A 23137-nucleotide genomic window follows, 5' to 3' on the forward strand; every position below is an offset into this window, starting at 1 on the left:
CATGTCCCATCACACACACACACACACACACACACACACACACACACACACCACACACACACATATGGCTCAGGCAGCACGGAGGTACAGGAGAGGCAAGAGGTTTGCCTGCCAAAAGACAAAGTCAACAACAGTGTGTGTCTCCCCCCTTCACTTCACAGCCAGGGAATAACATGTCAGAGAGACACGGACGCTGGTTCTGAGCAAAAACAACAGCTGAGGAGGCCTTTCCCGCTCTTTTTTAAACCCACTCCATTCAAATTGTAGCCAGTTACATTTACTCGGAGAAGACAGCATGTGGGGGCTTGAATCAGCGGCACGACCGAGATGTCAGACTGATTTGGAATAGAGCAAGAGGACATAAATACGTGCGTCAAAGGCAGCGATTAATATAAGAGAAAAATCAGCAGACCGTAAAGGCCTCTTTCTGCTAAAAATAGGAAAATGGGACAGGCGCTGCCGCTTTCTTCTCTGTGGCATCACGAAGCCATCCACTGACTTGTGGAGATTCTGTGATGTCTAAATAATGAAAATAACATTGTTGCCATTTTTAACTGTCCTGGCTCAGGGCTTTGTGCAGCAGACAAATGGCAAAACATCTGGATCATCTAATTTTAGCTTCTTGATTCAGACAGACAGATTTAAGGGTACATGCCCGGAGCAAAGCCCTACTTAAAAGTTGAATATGAAAGCAGAATTCAGCTGCTGACGTCGAGAATATTGATAGACCTGTTGTCGCTGTTCAGTTTAACATTTTAACGGCGCATGCCTGAATTCCAAAATTATAACCCATAATGCCCATAATGCGGCCGAGAGTCCACGTGTTTCTCTCCTACAATATCCGAGTTGGATCTGGGAGGGTTTTCTTTCCTGTGTCAGGCTTTCCACTAATATTTCAAAGCTATAACTATGGGTCAGCTTTGGACCAGACGTCCTCTGCACAGTGTTGCCTTTCATTCTGTACTTAGGCAACTGGATACAGTTCAGTATTAAAGATACCCATATAAAAGACCCAGTGTCAGAAAGTGTCTTCATATCTGATGCTGTGAGAAAAGCAGCATTTCACTCACACAATTGGTTGTTGTTAGTCCATTGTTACTTTTAACAAGCATCTTTTCAGAGCGTTTTGAACTGTTTGCATAACCTGATAGCAGGGAGCATTATTCTGCGTGTCCCTGAGGGATCTGATTGTTAGTGGTGCCTGGCTGTCAGTCAAAGTTAGAGGACTAAACAGTGGGAGTGGTGGGCCACGACCGAGGCTTATCTGGGAATCAGCAAGGGATTTATAGCCGTGTGCCTGGAGGGCTCCTGTCCATGCTAAGCCCCTGACTGAAGGCCTGAGGAGGACAAGGGGGCAGGAGGTGATGTGCTGAGCAGGAGGGGTGGGGGTGGCCAGTGGGACAGTGGCCAGCAAGCTGCAAGAGTGGACCTGTTGCATCCTTACTGAAAGAAACCTCCGTTTAGTGCTGAATTGGAAAATCATAAAGGATAGGTTCAGTGTTTTTCAACCCGGGCCGTATTGAAATGATGATACCCATCATAAACCTGAAATTTTCAGGTGGTTGCAAATGATACTTCAAAATGTTAAATTGTTTCACAACACTGGCAGATTACGTTAGGGGTGAGACAATATGCTTATCTCCTAAATGCTATCATGATACGTGGGAGCTGGCTAGATAGTATTACGATTCTACAAGTACACAAGTATTTGGTATAATTATTTATTGTGATTTTTGTTTGCTTTTTTAACACTAGACCATGGGGAAAAGTTGAAGCATGCACCTCTAGAAATTGCACATCACGAGTCATATTTCTAAAAGCAATGTAAATCATGTACTTGAGTATTTAAGCTCTATTGCAATTCGACTTCTAAGTACTGTGATTGAATATTGTGATTTATTGTAGCTTTTGTTTTTTGAATTACATCAGCTCAGGAATAAATTAAAAAAAAAAAAAAAAGTTGCGAAACTTCAATCGATTTTTTTTCCTACCGCTAGATTTCATATTTCCATTTAAATGATTTGCTGGGCATGTCTGAAATGCTGAAAAAGGCATGTGCTTTTTCCACACATGCCTTTTCATCTCACTGTGTCAGCTGTGAGATGGCAGTGGTATGGCACCACAGACATGGACTGACAGAGAGACAAACTTCAAAACAGCTTAAAATCAGTGTTGCTCTGACAATAATAAGAGGGTTTTGAGAAGCCCCTCATGATCTCATGATCTATAAAACGCTTTAAGTCGTCTGGGTTTTATAATTCAATCTTAAAAGGTTAAACATAATGCAGCGGGGTCCCTCTCTGGTCTTCCATAAATCAATCTACAAATATTCCTGAAAGCCTTTAGAGCTACAGGATGCAGCTAGAGCTATGGTCCTAATGCATCCCCAGTCTGCAGCAGACACTTGAACCACACGACAGGAGATTTAAAAAGAGATTAGTTGTCAATAACTGATGACGGTCAGTCCAGACAAGGATCTAGCCCCACTGCTTACTTCTGTATCGTAAGAGATTATAATTAGAGAGGAAGGGAGGGAGAGAGAGAGACACAGAGAGAAGACGATTTAGGCAGCTTTTTTTTATATAAATGCAGCTTGAAACTTCAGTATCCAGCTCATACAGTGCGTTCCCAAGCAGCCATGTGCTGACCTTCCTGCTGACAGTATTTTTCTTGGTAGTTGAAGTGGAATGCAGCTGAGAAAGAGACAATGAATGGGAATCCGTCCAGCAAGCACATGTGTCATTTTGAAAATCACATACACTCTTTGATATCATCATGGGAAGCGACCTCAATGCTGTTTGCACTCTCATTTCTTTAATGGATTTAACATGCATATGAAAGGAAACTACTGGCAGAGATCATTTGCAGAGATGCAAAACAGCGGAGATAAATGTGATGCAACAGCCTGTAACTACCCCTGGCCAAATGTCACCCTGTGATCTCAGGATTACTGTATATTGACCTAAGATCTTCCTGTGTTTCTTGGCCAGTGGCAGAGGAGATGGCTAAATTTGAAATTAACAGCTCAAGAACCAGTTCAATTATAGAAAGCCTGGCAAACAATCATGGAAAATATAGATGGATCCCACTGCAGTCAGTTGATAACATTTACACTTAAGAAAAATAATCATCTCTCTGTCTTAAAGCTTTATCACACAGTGCTGAAAGTCATATGAGCTCCTGGAGGGAGATTGCATATAACAAAAGTGGTAATATTCTTAATTTTCACAGCACTTTTCAAAATACAGCCATGAGGCATTTTAACCAATGATAGAATTTAAACTGAGAGACCCAATCAGGATTAAAATGTAAAGAGCAACGGAAGGGACAGCAATAAACACAAAAGTGAGAGCATTAAAAGGGTAAGAACAATTAATAAAAGATAATTATATAACAGCAAATGCATGTTAGGTAGTTTTAACAAAGGATGATAAAAAAAAGGTGATAACGAATAAGATAAAAAAAAAAATACCAATTTGAAAATGACAATTTATAATGAATTCAATGACACTCATTTGAGTAAACTTTATCCTGATTTGAAAATGTCACTGATAATACTGATTTGATTCTGACTTTTTTTTTTTTTTTTTTTTTTTTTTTTTTAAATTATGCAGATGTACTTGTCCTTGTGCAGATCATTCAAAGGTCCCTTTGGGAAAACGCTTTCAGACTTGCCTTTGAGCTGCCATCAGTGCTCAGGTTCAGGTTAAAAGATTTGATCACTGTATCGTTGTATAATCTGGCACTGGTTAGGGAGGACGTCTTTAATATTGACTGCAATTAGGCTTTTTGACAAACCAGCTGGGTGTTGGTCGGCCCCATGCATAATGCAGTGCCAGCTCCCTCCATCCCCCATCAATGTTGGGGGCTACGCAATTAGGCCACCATAGCCCATGGGGGAATGGCACTCCAGACAGAGAGCAGAGCCGGCCAACAAAGGCCGTCATGTAGAGAAAGTGTGACATAAATTAGCCCGTTCAGCACAACAATGCTTTGTAGCATTGCGCCATTCCAGCATTAGCAACCATTTGCAGTTTGCAAATGCGTCCCGTGCATCAGCGCCAAATGGACTGTAACAAGTTGTGTGTTTGTTATTATACAGGACGCGAGAGGATGTGTGAGACGTCACAACACTATTGTAAGAGCCGGGTGGGATGCTGCTGACCGGCTACGGGGTGAAACGGGAGAAAGTCTGACAGACCAGAGAAAGGTCAGGACATGAAACAGCCCCGCTGGCGGTACAGGTTTATGTTAACACAGGGTGGTCCGTGATGATTCCAGCATGCAAAAATGTCAATGAAGATATTCAGGGTGAGGGAGAAGAGAGAGTAGAACACACACATGCACACACACACAGCGAAGGGCTGTGAGAATTGGCCGGGACAATGTTCCATTGAAGGGAGGAAGACAATGAAGCCTACAGACATGGTGCTTCTCGCAGTCTTTTTTTTTTTTTTTTTCCACCAGGCTGCCTGGGTGAATGGGTGCAGAAAAGAGCGCTGGTCACAGTAAGCCAATCCTACATCTTAACACCCTGACATTTTGGGGAAACAGCTGAATTCCCTCAGTGAAAAACCCCTCCCGCTCACAGCCATGATGTGTCCGGCGGTGGTGGGGCTGAGCTGGGAGTCTTCCCGGCATTTTTGTGGGCTAAACATGCAGCTTGGCTTGCACTAGAAAGACATACCAGACGTGTGAAGCATTCAGCCCTTTCCTGTCTGAAAACTTGGGAGATGGAACTTGCAGAAACAACAGTGCAAACAACAGAGCCCTTCCAATATGAATTATGAAGACAATCCATTCATTTTGAGCGCGCCTTGAAACATGAATGCAGTAACTGAAAGTCTGCCGTTTCAACATTTGATCCAACAAAATTAAGTGTGCACCGAAATGTGCTGAATTTGGAGATGCAGTCTAAACAGCAGATTCATGGTTTACATTAGTGTGTGGAGCCAATGCCCATTCACATTACCCACCCATACATCATGTGAATGTCTCAACGTCATGGGGAGTTTACCCGGCAGACGGAGAGACAGTCAGAGATAACAGGAGAGGTGCTGGATCCTGTCACTTCCTCCTGCCTTTCCCGCAGGTGTTTCCTCTGGGCTGAAGTCAGCATCATGCCCCTGACGTCAATCCCTGGCTCTGTTCCATGACCCCTTCCCATCAATCTCTGGACCAGGACGTTGACGAACCCCCTGTGTCAAGCAACAGAGACCGACCCAGACCCTGCAACTGTCAGCAAGGAAGCATAACAAAGACACAAAGGAGGCAAATACTGAGATGATTTACTCGCCGCACATCAACAGCCACTACTAATCTTTCTACGGTCCTGAGATGGCATTTTTATTATGTAAAGTATGCAAATTTGTGCTAAAATAGTTCTAATGGCTCTGCTTTGAGAATATTGCATAATGTTAAGCTCCGGCTGTGAGCTTACAGAATGTGAGAGAAATCCAGCAGCAGGATGATGGCAGAAAAATCAACCTTGACACTTGACGCACAAAACAGTGACAGGGTGCAATGAGGCATGGGATAGCTGCCTCTCCTCGGTTAACAATGCTGAAAAATGGCATTGGAAATGACCCTCTTGAGAATTACAGTTAGTTCTGCCAGACGTGGAATGAAGGAGCGCAGAGCGGAAATATACAAACAGAATTGCAAGAGGAAGAAGTCGAGGGAAAAAAAAGAACTGCAGCCACGGCTCACTGAATTTTTCACCAGACCACAATCTCCAGACAAACCTCAACAACTGTCAGAAAACAAAGTATGACGAGTTAAGAGGAATTCAGAATTCAGCCTCATTTATCTATCAAGCCTGTGCGGCATGATGTTAAAATGACACAGTCCACACATTTTTTTCAGAGATAAAAATGGCAAATTGAGAGAAAGCAGCCCCTGCAGATGTTTTCAGAGCATTTACTGGTACAAATCTACTACGAGGCAATGTTGGTCGGGATATATGATGCACCCGGATCTGGAGACAGGTTTATATTGTGACTCAGCCAGAGATGGGCTGGGTGTCAAAACGAGGCAGTAACCTCATCACGAGACGTCTCTCTGGGCTTTTTGGCCTTTACTCATAACAGACTTTTAATATTTAAGCAGGCTGACGCATTTCCTGACCCATCCCCGGACCCAGCCATGACCAGGAAGTCTGCCCCCGCTCACAGGGGAAAGCAGAGAGGAGGGAAAGGGAGAGGGAGAGAGGGAGAGAGAGACAGGGAGAGAGGGACAGTCCAAATCAAAAACAGATGCTCGTCTTGGTTACATGGGTGATTCAGCATTTCAAAACCGAGCGGACTCACAGCCCAGAGCTTGTGGAGCCGAACCCGAGACCCATCTAATCCTGTTGTTTCATACTTCCTGGGCAACGGCTCCTGATAACAATTTCCATTTATGCTACTAATTTCCCAGAGTAACTTCTACGGTTGAAATCTCTTCTTCAATCAACAGCTTCATCCTAGTTTCTGACCCATGGGACGATAAATATAGTGGAAGGGTGATGTTGACACACCTGGAAACTAACCTGCCACTTTCCCCATGGGAGTACAGTTCTTGGAGCAGCCCGGTCATCAGGGGAGACATTTCAGAGACATGACATTAAACAGCGAAATCTGTTAGTCATAACTCTCTTGTCAAACCAAGCAGCCACTCTTCTGTTTTTCTGTTCTTTTTCAACAGGGACTCTCAAAGTTTTGATGACTTGCAGGGCCAATTTAGGGACCCGACATACTGGACTGAGGGCTGCCCGAGAAAAAAAAAAAAAAAAAAGAACACAAAATAATTCCAAAACAAATGTTTTCAAGACATGCCAGTTGTGAATCATGTGAGAAATGTGTGTTGTGTTTTTTGGAGGAGAAAAAATCCATTGGCCATTTGTAGATGTTTTAATGACAAAGGTCGTGCATGTCTACAATTTATGCTTTGGAAATAGTTTGCAGCCAGTAATGTAAAAAATACACAATTTGTAGTTAGTGAGGCTAAAACAGATAAAACAGAATGTGTCCTACATTTTATGATTAGTATCATAATGGCATTTTATGTTTAACTCCTTGTGCCTTGCATTCACCTGCTTGCAGATTAGGGACATCACTTTATACGGTCTGTGAAGTACAGTGAAGTAAGCGTAAAACACATCTTGTGAGTTCACATCTCACGAGATGCCTGGTTGCCATGCAGCTACTTCTAACTAAACAATTTAGCTCACGGGGGGCAGTTTTACCATTTACAGAGTATTTCATCATGTCACCTCCTTGACTCATTGCTGGCCACCAGAAAGGTTCCCAAGGGCCGTCACTGACCCGTAGGCCACACTCTGAGAATGCCTGATCTTCAACAAACCAGTTAAATCCCACAAGCCTCTATAGAAGCTCGTTAAGTACAACCAACGACAGGTCATCTCACCCAGTCTAGGGTCTGTGGGTCTGCAACAAATGACTTACAGCAACAAGGCCGTATAGCCCAGCCCAGTCATTGTCTGACAGGCAAGGACGCTTCCTCACGTGCTGCTGCTGTCCTCTTCCTCTAAGCTGGGAAGCAATCCTTTATAACAGCATGTGTCCTCCAGCACAGGCTACACTCAGTACAGCTGAGATGCAATGATGGGAGATGCAATAAGATTAATGTAGGCGTAATGTGGTCAGGAAATTGTTTTTTTTTTTTTTTTTTTTTTTTTCCAATTAGTGCTTTATCTTCAATGTAAAGCGTGGCTGATGAAATACTGACCGAGATGAAGAAGATGCAGCGCCACTAATGAGAAAACATCATGCAGATTAAACTGATTTCTAAAACCTGAAGCTCAAACCTGTGCATGATATTTTTAGGTCATGCACTTGAGAGAGGTGATTCAAATGGTTTATAACAATGCAGGCTATTGAAGCAATTAATTTGATTTGAAAGCCGCAAAAAGTGACTGTTCAGAGGAGGGAGGAACTGAGCAACTGCAATGCTGTCTCGTTCTATTACACTGAGCTTTCCTGTAGTAAATCTGAAAGCTCTGGTGTATGGATAATCCACCAGGAACATTAGTCAGACTATTTATATTAACTCAGAATTATAGTCCATTTGACAAGGCATAGCCAGCAGTCCTCCATGGAGTCACGTTGCAGCCCAGGCTTAACTCCCTCTGCACGGGTCAGCAAGGGTTGAAGGTGCACAGATGATACTAATCCAAATACTAGGGATTCCAGCAACCTGTTGTTAGCTACGCTCTGGTACTCAATTCGATCTTGACTAACGTTGCACTGAATCTAAATTTTCTAGCCAACATGCTTACTACCATCAGATGCCTGTGAAACAAATACGCCAATGTTTCCAGATGTCCCAATGTGCTCTCTCTGGAAGATATTCTGCTTTATGACCCCACGGGCAAAACACATGATTGGGTCTGTCTCTAGGCGAAATTGGAGCCCTTCTGATACATATCGAGGGGAAAGTGGATTTTCTCTTCCAAACATTATGAGACATCTGATATCTGAACCCCATACAGAATTGAGATCAGATGTTTGGTCTAGATTACCAAAAATCCAATCTGCTAGGGACAACAAAATGCTGACTTCAGAGTAATTTTATTGAACCATGCCATGAAGAAAGACTAAAGGCTTAGATTATCAGAGTTTAAAAATCCATTCAGCACCCTCCAGTGTGTTATGCTGCATTTGTTGGTCCAGCTTTTGTTTTCTATCTCCCCAGCCTCACATTAGTCATGATTGGTTTAATTCACTGTGGGCTGTGATTGGAATACTAATGCCAGTTTACTACAACTCATCCATCATTTAAGGCTCAGGACATTGCCATATGCTGATTCAAAGTCTGAGACACAGCATGCGCAACCTGTGGCAATACCGGATGGCTGGGTTGAAAGGGAGACAACCTCAATTGAGCTGAATGACAGTCATGTGGATTGGCTATTAGATTTCATTGCACTTAATAAACTGTTCACACTCTGGCCGGTTGTGCGCTGAAGGAAGCGGGAGAGCAGGTCTTCTGTTTGCGCTGGCAAAAACCCCAGGTCTTTTGTCACCTCTTTGGATGTCCTATAGAAGTAGCTTAGCACAGTGTTCAGAATGCAACACCCTGCTTTGCATGGCTCTTTGTGTGTGCAGTGTGTGAAACGTCTTGCTATTCATTAAAATGAAATGAGAGGGAGAGCCAGGGCTCATGCAGCGAGTTCCCCTCCAACACAAAAGGCTCAGGGATGACATCATCCCTGCATCCCAAAGCATTTCAGGGTTTAATCTCCACCAATCTTGGAACCCTATCGCTATCGTCTGATGACGATTTCGCCTCTAGGGACAACAGCCAATATTTCAGGGCTTCCGGTGTAGCTACTTCCGTTCCTGTCAAGGGTCAAATATTTCTCCCCATAATACACAAACTTTGATACTTTTTGTCAATGTTTTGGGTCCAGATAACATTTCAACCAATGAGGTGCATCTCCTTCAGCTGTTTAACCAAAATGTCGCTATCATTACACCAACTATGTACTCACTTCTCCACCAATTCCCTACATAGCTGTACTAAATTCAAGTCCATGCGCTGCAGCTGCAGAGTTGACTTGCTTGTTTCCTGAAGTCTACCCTAGAGCCTTGTCTTTAATAATCAATCCGAGGCGACCTTCCAACAGCTGCCCTACATTGCTTTGGAGGGCTCCTGGTGAGCTCCGAGGCTCCAACTGGCAAAAGCCCTTCATCTTGTCTCATTTTGAAAAGATGAAAGGTTTTTTCTTTCACTTACGATGGTACTAATGGTGCTGTGCCTTCTCGGTGAGGGGCGAACTATGCTGCGCGGCTTGTGGTTTAAAAAACATTGCATTAGGTCAGTTTGCATTCCCTCACATCAAGGTGACAGCAGGGTGACACCAGTCGGACATTTATCTTCCAGGTGTGACACCTTGCCTCTCTGGGATTGAGCAGAGGAATGTGGGCTAATCCCTGATTAAGACACGTTGCCATCAAACTGCACACTGCTGACTTAATCCCTGTCGCTTTCATTACCTGGAGTTGTTAGCTCCAGTACACACAGAGCTCAATGACACCCTTGAACAAGATGGTGAAAATGCCTGCAGGCCAGCTCTATTGAGCTCTCTCAATCATGAAATCAAGGACATGGGTGAAAAATTAAAATAGCAGAATAAACTCACATGGGTGGGAGGGATGGTAGCAGAATGTGCAGTTCAGCGCGTCTGATGTGGTAATCACAGGCAGTGATCATTAAAAAAGATGCAAGAGAGGACACAGTACCATTTTTGTGTGTTTCAGACCTTATCTAAAAATATGCATCCATTACAAGAGATGCTTCAAAGAGCTCACACTCTAACACACTGAATACAGTTGGTACGTAGTGCATTGTACTAGCCTGCTGTAGGTATCAGCGGCAGTTGCTGCTGCACTCGAAGACGGATGTGACAGTGGCCAGCTTGATGTCAGAGAACTGTTTTTCCAGTTACTATAATGTGTGTGTCCCCCACCCTTGCTGGCCAAAGTCACAGTCTTGGGAGGAACACCCTTGGCTGAACAGAAGGTCCACTGACATAGATTCAAAATGGAAAGAGGTCAGTATGAAATAGAGCAGAAGCAACAAGACCACACAGCAGAAATCCCTTCTAGCTCCATGCATCTGGAGAAGCAGATCTTCCAGGAGGACAACAAATATCCTCCAACCGCCCAAAAAACAAAACACAGCACGCTCAGCAGGACTGTTTTGTCAAAACCATGAACTGAAAGGACCCTGATGCTTGGAATTTGGCACGACTCCTTGCTTACATTGCAGGGGAGATAATCTTAGTGCCATTATGAATTTACCGTACTGTATATGCATTTGCTGTGCACCCTACCATGTATACAACTGTCAGGAGCAGGAATCAACCCCAGCCTGAATTCACAATGGGGGTCCCAATTCAGCAATAAGCATGTTTCTGTAAATATGGATTAAATATGAGATCACTTTAAGTAAACGGATATCTTGAAATGGCAAGACTCCCACTTGAAACCAACTGAGTATATACTTTCCACTTCAAAACTGATATCTTGAAGACATGCAAAACAATGTAGAGGGAGCAAAAACAAAGCTCAAACTGATTGTAAAATTGTGTCCAATCCATGTTTTATTTGGCTAGGGCCTGCGATGGACAGAAAACCCTTTCATTTTTAACCTCTGCAGCATATCTTTTATCTAATCAAAGGCTAGTTGGATGCATATGACCTGAGGAAAACGGTCATAAATAAAATCGAGGGATGTATTAATCACAGACAGAGCTAGAGTTACAGTTTCGGTATTTTTAACTGAGTTTTGTTTGTATATTTAAGATCATTTATTGGGAACAAGACCCAGAGATGCTTCGCTTTACAAACAGTTTATCCAGCAGCCAGGGATTTTTTTTCATCTCTCACAGAGCAAGAGTTTACGCCACATGCTCTGCATTCCTCCGTAGCAGGCATCTCCTGGAATCTGACATGCCCCCCTTGTCATCTGACTTTGGGTCACAAATCCATCCATCCAGTCGCTCTCTCACAGGCGCTGCAGACACACAAGCAATAAGCGCCACAGGTCACTGGCCCTGGATTCCCTGCCTGTCCAGGCCATCTTCTGCCAGGGAAGGCTCCCTATGAGTCAATGACATGCCCATCAGCATGAAGGCAGCCTCACATCAGCACCCCGCCCCCAGCTGTTCACATGGAAGGAAAGGAAGGATCATCGGGGCTCACTGCCCTGGGCCATTCAGATTCAATGAAAAGAGTCTGTCTCTCAGCGGAAGCAAGGCTGTTTCTGGACAATAGTCATATTCTGCTGAAGGACTGTTAGGGCACAAGGACGGATCATCAAGGACGCCACAAGTCCTGCCAAACAGCAAAGAGGGCGTGAGCAGACTACCCTCTCAAGCTTGGCACAGATACCAGAAGCATTCACGGCGGTTTTTGCTCATCTTCAGAGTGTATTTAAGTGCAACATAAAACCTCGAGGCTGGGAAATAAAGGTCAGGCAGTAAACGATGGCCTGACCATCGCAGTGTCCATGAAGTGAATCATCTTTAGATGTGGCTGCACTGAAGTTATCATCATTTTAGCTAATTTTAAAACAAATAACTCATATGAGCTATCACATGAGACTCTGATTCGTAACCAAGTGCGACCACTTGCAATATTATCCTCTAACAGTATGTTGAGTGTGACCTCAAATTAACATGTCAGTGGGGAGAAACCAGCGCAAATGTTACATGTTGCCAATGTTGTGCTGGAGCAAACACAAACACACAAATTCCTGTGGCCGTGTAATCATTACGGACCACTTTCTCAAACCAGATGTGGAGAGCATCATTGGTTGCAATCACACATCTGTCCGAGTTGGCGTATCCATAGAGACTAAACACAGAATACACATACAGGAAGGAAAACCGAACAGGCACAATCTGTCCAAGTGATTTTTGGGCCCTGGAGTGGTCAGTTCATTCACCAGATTGTTTGCCATCTCCAACACAAATTACACGGCAAACGGAAAGTGCTACAACAGCATTATGCCGCAACAGCTTGAAAGGGGAGAAGAAGATGGCAGCGATAGAACCATACACCGAATGTTTTTCAATTTTATTGCATGTTTTGGCCAGAACGCTCAATGGTGAATCGTCCAGCAGTCTAAGCTTACAGTAAGTACAGTGAAAACACGCCACATGCGAGAGGTAATCATGAAGAATTGATTTCCTGCATGGCGTTACACGTGCAGGAAGTGGTGTGTCATGCAAATACAGAACTAAATGTGAAAAGCCTTGATTTTCCTATTCCGGGCCTGCTTCCTTCCAGCTATCCACCTCCAGGGTTGTTACATAACATTTGCACTGCTTATAGCTCCACAAAGAAGCTATTTGAATGCTCTCTCAAAACCTCATTACAGGCTTCAGTGGCTGGAAGAATATGTTTTTACTTTGTCCCTTCGGTGTCCGCTCTAGTCATTTAAACATCCTTGACACTGGATAAGGCTCTCACCTCTTGACATAAACTAGAGGAATGCTCACAATAGCTTTATATAGAACACAGGAACATCTCTCCCCAAGTGGGCCTTTGATCCTCTTCAGCCGGCGAAATAGCTGCAGCCAAACAGTTCATGTGTGGAGCCTTATTTTCATTCCACATTCACAGCCCTGGCCAGATAAGAGATAGCTGGACTGAAGTTCATGAAAGCACAGAGGAAGGGATCTGTGAGCTCTCGATAACAAATTAGGTAGCTGTTAACAGTGTTGTCTCGCTGTAACCTTGCCATTTAGCACACAGAACATGGAAGGAGAAGGTTTTGTGTAAATACCCCTCACTCAGCGCTTCCCGAGATGTGCCTTTCTCCAGCCCAGATGGCAGTCATTAAGGTGCTGCTGCCAAGTCTGGAAGTCTTTGATTTGGAGCAAAGATTCTATCTCTGAGAGCGCTGCACACACACATACATGCACACAAACAAATACACACACATATATGTAAAAAGACCCAGGCAAGCAGGCAGTGAGACACCCCACACAGCCTGAGAGGCTCTTGGCTCCTGGTCTGGGGAAGAGATGTGGGTGTAGAGGAATTCCTGCCTTATTTATCTAACCTTTGGTGCTATGCGTGCACAGCAGTCCGAGTGCGAGGCGGTGCATGCATGGAACCCTTCAGTTTCCTCTGATCCGGCGCTCAGTGACACTGTTTGAACTGACTCCTTTGTGGGCATTTCAGTGTCATGTGAGCACTTCATTAAAAAGGGAAGTCAATTCAAAGGTAAGAGGAATTCCTGTCATGAAGCATTTCCTCCAGTGAGCTTTCCTTGTGTGACTGTGGTGTCTTATTACAGGTTACAGTCAACTGGCCTCTCTTCAAACAGATGGACACCATCATCACTGCTATTTGAAATCCCATCACCACAGCAACAGGAAGAGGCTATGAAATTTTTGACAATCTGAGGGCCACCATATATTTTCTGATTGATTCCACCTCCTGCCTCAAGATGCTGCACACATGCAGAAGGCCTTCATCCCTTTAAGACACGCTTTCCCCTCTGAAGACGCTCTCCATTAAGTGGCTTAGTCAGAGTCCATGTGATAACTCATATGGCTGCTACTCATCCTCATGCCCACTGTAAATAATGGCTGACTTGAGGATGCTGCGAAAATGCTGCTGCGTCCAAATCTGACTGATATGTCTAATTAGCGTTGTTGTAATTCAAACACCAAACATCCAATTAACGCGGTAATTACTGCCAGTTAGATATGAGCGCGATCCATATTGTCGCAATGTATTCCAACACACAACATAACATTATGCAAGGAATTCAACACGATATGACTGAGATCATTGCAGTCTCATTTGCAGCGACTACTTGCTGTGTGATCGTAGTACTATCGTATCACCACGAAGATAAAAAAAAAAATGTCATGCTGATGTGCGCAACAGTTCAACGGGAATTTTAGGATACGGAGTTACACATGCCCACGAAACTGCGCTTACCTAAACCGGGGTGAATCTTTAATACAGTCTTCAAAATCCACCGTCATCTTGGGCTGGAATGAAGTTTTGCGCGATTAAAATGCGGATTTCATCTCCTGGGCAGAGTGAAGCAGAGATGTAAGTATCCGATTGAGCGCCGTCCGTCTCCGAGCTGCTGCCACAGCGCTCACTGCGTCCTGCTCTGCTGGCTCCGGCGCTGCTTCTGCCAGCGACCCACTGATGCCTTCAAGGGATTTTTCCTGAGCTCGTACTTTTGAGATGTCATGTTGTGAACCCGGCTTGACGCGCATTTGGGGGGAAATGATGCCGCATTCACACGATATGGGTGTGTAGTTTACTTTTGCAAGCAACGACTTGGATGTGTGGAAGAAGTTTTCAGTCACTACTGTGTCTTATTTTGCGATCACCTGTTTATATTTAGCCTAATAGTCATGTATACAGCGAGTCATACTCCGCTGTGGTCAAAAATGGCTTTATCGTGTGTAGTATATCTGAAATGGATTTAAGGACAATTTACACTTAACTGAACACATTCCCTCGGCGACATTAGACTTCAGCAGATCAAGGAAATCAGACTCCCAAATAGTACGGACGAGGAGAGTAATATTTATTTTTCCCATATGACATGAATACAGAATAATAACAAAGTCAGGGGTGTCGATTTCTGTATTATGCTGTATTTACAATTTCGTTCATGTGCGCTGAACGTGTAGTAACCTCAAGTTTTCCGATAGCACTTGAAAGCAGCGCATGCGTAATAGTCCGCTGCATGAAAATTAGTAAGGCACTGACGTCACATGCCACATCGTTTGAATGAATAGCAAATCCATTTCATATGAGTATATTGCTATTGCAGTTGTATGAAAAATGATTTCCTCTTGTCACTGTTGAAAAGAGATCAAGCCATTCTGTATACAAAACAGCAGAGGTTTGTCGTTGTCTGTGTTTACACCACTAGAATTTTGTTAAGTGCTGATTATTGTACGGTCTTTTATATTTTCTGTTATTCTGTACATTTTCACTAAATATGGAGAACAAAATTAGTTGCCACCAAATACAAATGATGATAGAGTAATATGTGCGGACATTTTACATTTGGGGGACATAATTACAACCTGGTGGCTCTCATTCCCTCCTCATATTGAGCCACCATCAATGTCAAACACAAGAAAGTGTGATCGGTAAATGTAAGGTGTGACACACTGAAACCAACAATGGAATTCCCCCCAAAATCCATTTGATTTGCAGTCCTACCGCTTTCCAGTGAAGCTGTTAAATGACATTTCAAATGCATCTATTTCTCCAGCAGCATCTAATATAGAGGCTATTATTAATTCACAGGAAGTGGGAAAACCATGAGAGAGTGTGCCTGCTTGGGATTCCACTGCAGTTTTTTTTTTTTTTTTTTTTTATAGTTCATTGTTCTTTGTTATGCCGAAACTGAAAAGCCCTGATGGGAAATGATCTCACTCTCTCTCAGCTGAGGTGTCTTGACTACACACCACCACTCACTGGCAAACCAGTTTGTCTGACATAGTCATTTGCAAAGTGCTTTGTGATGACTATTTGTGTTTATTTCATTAATGCTGAAAATCAGATATCATTTCCATTTCCATTTCCAACTTCTAACGTAACACTTTATGTGACAGTTTGTGCTCACAGTTTATAAAACCAGGGCCACCAGCTTTATGGACGAAGCTGGAAGCTCTTTATGGACCCCGCCAGTGGAAGCAGATGCTGCTGAGCTTAATAGACTCCACTGTTAGAACATCTACTCCTCTCCCCACCCATGGGTGACTGTTCTTTTACGTAAATGTCCTTTACTGCTTTAGGGGCTAAAATTAGACAAGCTCAAATTAACAGAGATAACTCTGTCTTTTGACTCTTTGTCTCTTTCTCTCACATGCACTCCCTCTCTCTCTTTGCCCTATCCCCGGTTCCCTTTTCCAAATCTGAGATCAAAGCAATTACTGCTTCTTTATGAAACTGATGACTCAGCAGTCGGCTGATCTGAAAGTGCACATTGGTGGAGAAAATTAAAAGAAAACGTGGGTGCAGGAAGGGAATATGGACTTTTCTGGATTTTACTACAGCAGCAGTTGAGCTTATCATGCAAAAATTAGGAAAACGCAACTATAACATCTACTGTATATAGCCACCATGGCTCGTTGCAGTTGCCACTCCTTGGCAGCAGTGGCTGTGGGACTGACTGTACTGTGTGATGACAACGTCCCTTTATCAGCTTTAGGATTTGGGAAGGTAATCAGTAACCTCTTTGAGGCAGATTATCATCCATGGGATGAACTGGCTGGTGTTTGATTGTAATCACTTCAGATTATATAAAGTGGGTTCTTGTCTCAGGCAGACTGGTTATGATATCAGTAATGGATTGCTCATGACCCCGTCTCCTGCTGCCGTTGTTTCCGACACAGTAGCTGCATGGCATCAACCAGGGGCAGAGATGGAGGCTTTCATGCCTTTGTGTTGCGGGTGTGAAGAGCGGAAGAGCTGTCGACTCCCATTTTTGCTCCGGTGAAAGGCCCTCTCATGGCAGACATAAGCGCTACTGCAGTGTGGAGCAGGGAGAGATGTGTGGGTCTCTGGGAGGGTGACCTACTTTTGCTCCCCGCTCTCCGAGTATCCCATTCTCCCCTCTTTGGTCTTGTGGAGGGAGCTGCGACTTGCACAACTGAGCACACAGCTTGTAACGTTATTCCTTCTGACTGCAGGTGCACGGCTTTACAAGGCACTACCAAAGAGGCAAATATAGTTGCTGCATGAGTGTTCTGTATTATGCATGCATACAGTATGTGTTCCCATTGCTGCATCACTTCAATATTTATCTTCTTAGTTTTAGTTTTTTTTTTTTTAGATGTAGATGACTATAAAACTACAGCATTCCAGCCATTAGAAGTGACAACATAATTTGTTATTAACCTCAGAGAGATTAATGTGATTGGGATCATTTGATACCATGCATTTCAAGAATAATAATAATATCCACTACCTTTTTTTTGTATGGCTGAGAGCATCTTTAGAGGGCATATCCATTTTTTGCCTGCAGGTCCTGGACACCTGGAGCACAAATGAATACTTTCTACAACTAAACTGGGGTGTTTTTTATTGTTTTGCCGCTGATATACAGGATCCACAAGAGTACAGTCATTCCTCACTGTCTGTTTGGCAATAGTCATAAATAATCTGGTTAAATTTGTCTTTTTGGAAGCATTAAAATGGTAGTAATTTTACAACAACACAACATGTGCCTTTTGGTATTAACACTTGCATGGGTCCCACTCAAAGGCTTTTGACACATGACCTGTCTAAATATGAAATTCACAACACCAGAAGCAGATTGCACTCATGCTAACATCGGAGATGACTTATTCAGCAGCCTTGCCAATGCAGATTAGCTGATATCTCAGGCAGACTGCTTCACTCCCTTTGCAGCGGAGAACATTGCTCCTGGGTGTGATATGCCTCCCAGCAGCACCTCCTCTACATCACTGCCACTGCAGTGAAAACTTGTAACTCCACTTTTGGGAATTTTCATGTTGCTGCTTGAGCCGAAGGTTATCTATGGGTGGAGCCGGTTTCGTGATCTAGGTAACCCACTCAAAACCTGTGATAGAACTTCACAAATCATTAAACAATGCTATTTTTCTAAGATCCTGACGAGGTAAGATGTCATTCATCAGAAAAAAAACCTGAGGGCAAAAACATGTCAAGACCAATTCCTTTAGAGACTGACTTATCAGGTTTTAGTTTTATTTCTCAGGTGTGAGATGAAGATATGCATAGGAACTCCACATAAAATTAATCCACAACAGACTGTATTCATAGATGTGATTTTAGGTATATCATAAGCACAACAGCTCAGCACAACAGGATGTCAGTCTTTGAGGAAGTAGGAATAAATAGGCTTCTCTCTCAGGAGTCGTGAGTTTTGACCTTGGCTCCATTGTGCTTTAATCGTGTTATGGTAAGCCTAATTGCTTAAGGAGTCACAGACTGACAGCCCCTTGGCTTGGACAAAGTCTTTATCCACTGGAGGGTTTTTTTTCAAAGTCTGCAGTGGGCTACATGCTGTTTCTGTCACTGAAAAAGTGACAGCCTCCCAGGGTGGTTAGGGTGAGTGGGGGGACAGGGTCAGCGACAGAACAGCTGGAACAGAAACAAAGGAAAGTGCTTTGTAGGAAGTCAATTTCATCGTGTCAGCCAGTATCAAATATTCAGAGGCCTAAAAGCAATTGAAAGCATCACCGCCAAGTATGTATTGACTATGGACATCAACGAAAAACAGGCTCAGTGAGAGCTTGGCTCCCTGCATGGAGACAGTATGAAAACTGACATCATTACAAAAACAAAGCAGATGATTTCATTACGGGGGGAAACTAGCCCTAGTCCATCACCAGTTATCACTGATGGAGCATTTAGTGAGTGGCACTGTATATAAAAAGAAAACTGCAAGTAAAGATGCTGTCAAGCCTGACTTGAATGACTGAATTTTGGAGTTTGAGCAATACATGCTCTATATAAGACATATGAAATCAAAATTCAAGTATTTCATGGGAAGATTTGTAATGTGGTCATCCTGCACTTCTCAAAAATAAAAAAATGTAAGGATGACAAAGGTCCAACCTTAAGAAAATAACAAAAATGATCAAATTCTGAAGCTAAGGCTGTGCAGAATGCAGGGGGAAAAGGGCGGAAAAATTAGTTGCAGGCAGAGTTTATCAATAATGCAAATGAACTGCTCTCACCTGTGTGTGAGGAAGCTGTTAAGCTGTTTACTTGGATAAGGGTTAACCAACAAAACAAGAACCTGCAAGTGCTTTATTGTGTAGACTTGGCTTTCATCTCAGGCGTCGTAAATGCTGCCGCCTCTGCCGGGACTTTTAGCTCATTTCTCCGGGTCTGGTATCAAAACAGGTAGGACCGATGAAGGTGCTTATTTGTTTTTCTATGCACTTTGTTTTCGGGAAAGTAGGGCAAGATGAGCTGCAGGCTTTGTCAGTCCCCACCCCCTGAATCACAGCACACAATGATACCCCCACTCACACTAACACATACACACTCAAGTGAGCATGGATACAGCAGTGAACTATATCAACTTTGTCATAACCTCAATGTCAGGGGTCAGAATGAGCACATGTTTGTCCCAGCTATGTGTGTTTCATTCCTCATATCTTTTGCAGCTACTTCAATAAACATAATCATTCCTTCACCCCTCCTTTGTTTATGCCCTCTAAAGATATTTTGACTAGGGTGACTGTTCCCATTCTTTCATGGTGCCACCTCCTGTTCATCGTCCTGCTTTTCATATCAAGGATCAAACCCCAGATATCATGCTTTTGGACATGATGGGTTAGATTTACCATCAAATGACCAGAAACAAAAGATCTGGGGGAGGGAGTGCCTTGTGTCTGTTACGGAGTATGTCTGAATGAGGCAGCCTCCTCTTGGGTATGGATGGACTAGATACTGAGAGGCACTGAGAGGCTGGTGTTGCTAGGCAATGGCTCGGTGCTGAGGAAGGCAGGATGATGGGGGAATCCTGCAGATGGGCGCAGGAGCTGCTCCCTGTCGAAGTCATGCTCTCTGATTGTGTGACGTCCCAGTTTCCCCTCACACCTCTCTTCCACAGTCCACCTGCTCTCTGTGTACTATTGAGTTCATAACTGTGGTGATGGGCATGTAACATCTGATGAATGTGTTTTACAACATAATTTACATCATTTAATTAAAGACAAAAAGATATACTTGGATTATACTGTCTTGTGTGGTCTACAAATGTAATCAGTAATCATTTAATGTTGATAAAGTAATGACATTTGTATTATACAATGTTGGGCTAAAGCTATAAATGGTGCGTGAATGACAGCAAAGGACTTGAAAGACATGAAGACATGAAACAGGACATCGTTTTATGTCACAGTACAAAGCATCTGCATAACGGCTCAGTGAGAAAGAAATGTTAGAATAAAAACTTGATCCTCAGCACTGAGATAACCAAGAGGACTGAGAGGCATCAGTGCAGGACACTGACAGCTTCACATGCCTGGTGTATTTTGTTATCCTGTATTCTTGGCGCCATCTAGTGGAAAAAAAAAAGGCCCCAATTGTCAACAGTACTCAAGTCATGACCATGAAGGCATCATACATTGTATGGATAATGGATTCATTATAGCATTCCTTTTATTTTTAGATGTTTTATTTTTATGTGCCCATTAATTTCAGAACCAAGTGACATTTTTAAGGAAAACCTCTTCATTGCTATACGCTTTAAACCAGTTCCCAAACTTTTTCATTCTAAAACCCACATGTGACTATTTTTCCCAAGACACATCAAATATTTTGTGTGAAGAAATACAGCTGTAAAAAGGTAGTTATGTTTACGGTGCACTTATATCCATTTATTTCATTTGCAAAAAACAATTGTATTAATTTCTACAAATCATGTTTGTTTTTTCCAGGTAATATTAGTCATGCATCAGCATCAATTTCTCTAACCCATTACTGAAAAAAGACTACACTGATGCAGCCTCATACTCTAGCATCTGAATATCAATGGATCTACTATTGCAATAAGGAGTGTCTGCAGTGAGCTGTGGCCAGACACTCAGGGAAGAACAGAGAACAAAGTGGAGCGTGCAACAGGTTTAAGAAAAGGTGGAGGCAGTTTCTGTCTTGTTTTTGCACAGTCTGTGGAAAGGAAGTCACATGTCATACCTAGTGAAACCATGATTCTCTGTGCATAGCTGTCTCAAGGCTGTGCAAGTACATGTGTGCATTTTGTTAATGCTGACACATGACAGTCATTTTCCAGTCAATGATATGGTGCCATAACTTCACATTCTTAATCTATGGTTACTGGCAAGCATTACGCACTGCAAATTTATTGATCATCTTAATGGTTATCATATAGTCAATGTACTTAAAGGAGAAGTCATACATAATTATTTTCCTTAACACCCTTCTGGATGTCTTATTGACATTCAGTCATTACATTTAATGGAATGACTGAGTAGCACCATAAAATCTGCCATCAACCTCCCCAGCAGAAAATAGGCTAGTGACTCCCTACTCATAAAATCAAAGGCTTTCTGGAAATTAATATAGCATGAAAAAGTTGGTTTATTTCCTAAGTATTTAAACGTATGATCTGTAAAGACTGTTGCCTTAAGAAATCCATTTTGCTCAAAAAATCAGTCTCTCTCTCTTTTGTTTGACTTGTTGTCTTTATTTTTAAATTTACTGATTATTGCTAAAGGTTATACTGACTTGCACATCATGCCAGTTGAATGGTACTGAGTGACTTCATTATGGAAAACGAGGCTACATTGTTGCATCACGGATTCCAAGTCAGTGTGATAGATTTTTTAGAATGACTAAGAGAAAAATGATCATCAAAATCTTTGAGAAAACAAGTTCCACTTTGCAAGAGTGCATGGAGCCAGAGGAGGTATGCTAAAGACAACAGATTTCTCTTCCTCATTTTTTACATCTTAAAAATTCTATTGTGCAGATTACATTTGATAATCGTCAGCTAACTTTTCAAAGCTGGTGGTTAAATGGTGGTTGGTGGTTTCATTAGCTAAATGAAAAGCTATTTATATATGTCTTTTCTGTTTGAAGTATAAGAAGTTTAAAAGCATCAAGTATTTTATTAAAGATTATTCTGACACTAATATCTGTTACTACATAGTGATGTGTCATGACTGCTCATCTCTATTGCATAAAAAAGTTGTGTATTGCTGAGGTTAAACTGTAACCTACACTATTATCAGTTTCTCTTCCTCTGTTGTGATGTCAGTGAATGGAAAGATGCAAGGGTTGCAAGATGCAAGATGCAGGAAATATGTGCATCTTTTCATAAAGGTGTCACTGCTGTTAATGTTATTAAAAACATTCAGAGAATTACTGCCTAGCTGCGGCTGGATTTCCTGGTAGGTCATCTGAAAGTATGCGCCCTCCCACAACAAAAGATGCTGTGTTCTGCTGGTCTGTCTGTGTGGGCTTACACTTGACCCAGCAGCCTCTCTGATGCTGCATCCGTTCCTCTCACACCACCTCTGCCACACTCTCCCCCAGGATGAACAGCAGATCGCCACATGGCTCGAGAAGGAGGGACTTGCTCCTGATGCCCCCGTGAAGGATCACCTAGGCTTCCTATGGCGGGCCCTCCAGCACAGGGACAGACAACTGGCCATCTTTACACGAGACCTGGACGCCAAGCACTCACAGCACACTGGAGAGACGGCAGGAGTGAGAAGTCACTCTGTAAAATTATCTGTGATATGATGTTACCATATTAAGACATGTCAGTCTGACAGCCTGGGTAGTGTAAAGCTGCAGGAGCCCTCGTGTACCATGCCTCTCAGGCAATCAGTCAAGACTGATACGCATAATGTTTGCGTATCATGATGGTATTAGTGCCAGAAACAGACCAAAAAAACCTCAGTCACAGCCCGATCACAGCCACACTGCCTAAAAAATGTTAAAAGGCGACAACCATCTAAAATAAGCAATTTATGACGCACTGTGAATGTTTGCTTTTTGCTGAGATAGACACACTCATGCATGGGTTATCACATGTCTGTTTTCACAGGTGGCTTGTCTGCAGAAGGAGATGGAGCAGCTGAAATCCATCCTGCAGGAACAGAAGCAGG

General features: G+C 42.9%; 1 protein-coding gene across 4 annotated transcripts in view; it reads right to left on the bottom strand.

The window, feature by feature from the left end:
* acap3a (ArfGAP with coiled-coil, ankyrin repeat and PH domains 3a) overlaps positions 1-14627 on the bottom strand; it is a 56401-nt gene extending 41774 nt beyond the window's left edge. For all 4 annotated transcript variants that reach the window (XM_030055702.1, XM_030055703.1, XM_030055701.1 and 1 more), the window contains exon 1: positions 14466-14627. In XM_030055702.1, coding sequence (XP_029911562.1) covers positions 14466-14512 — 47 coding nt within the window. In that variant the 5' untranslated portion in view covers positions 14513-14627. The remainder of the gene's footprint in view (positions 1-14465) is intronic.
* Between the last annotated feature and the right edge of the window lie 8510 nt (positions 14628-23137).

Source organism: Myripristis murdjan, chromosome 7 (assembly GCF_902150065.1).
Source record: "Myripristis murdjan chromosome 7, fMyrMur1.1, whole genome shotgun sequence".
Classification (NCBI taxonomy): Eukaryota; Metazoa; Chordata; class Actinopteri; order Holocentriformes; family Holocentridae; genus Myripristis; species Myripristis murdjan.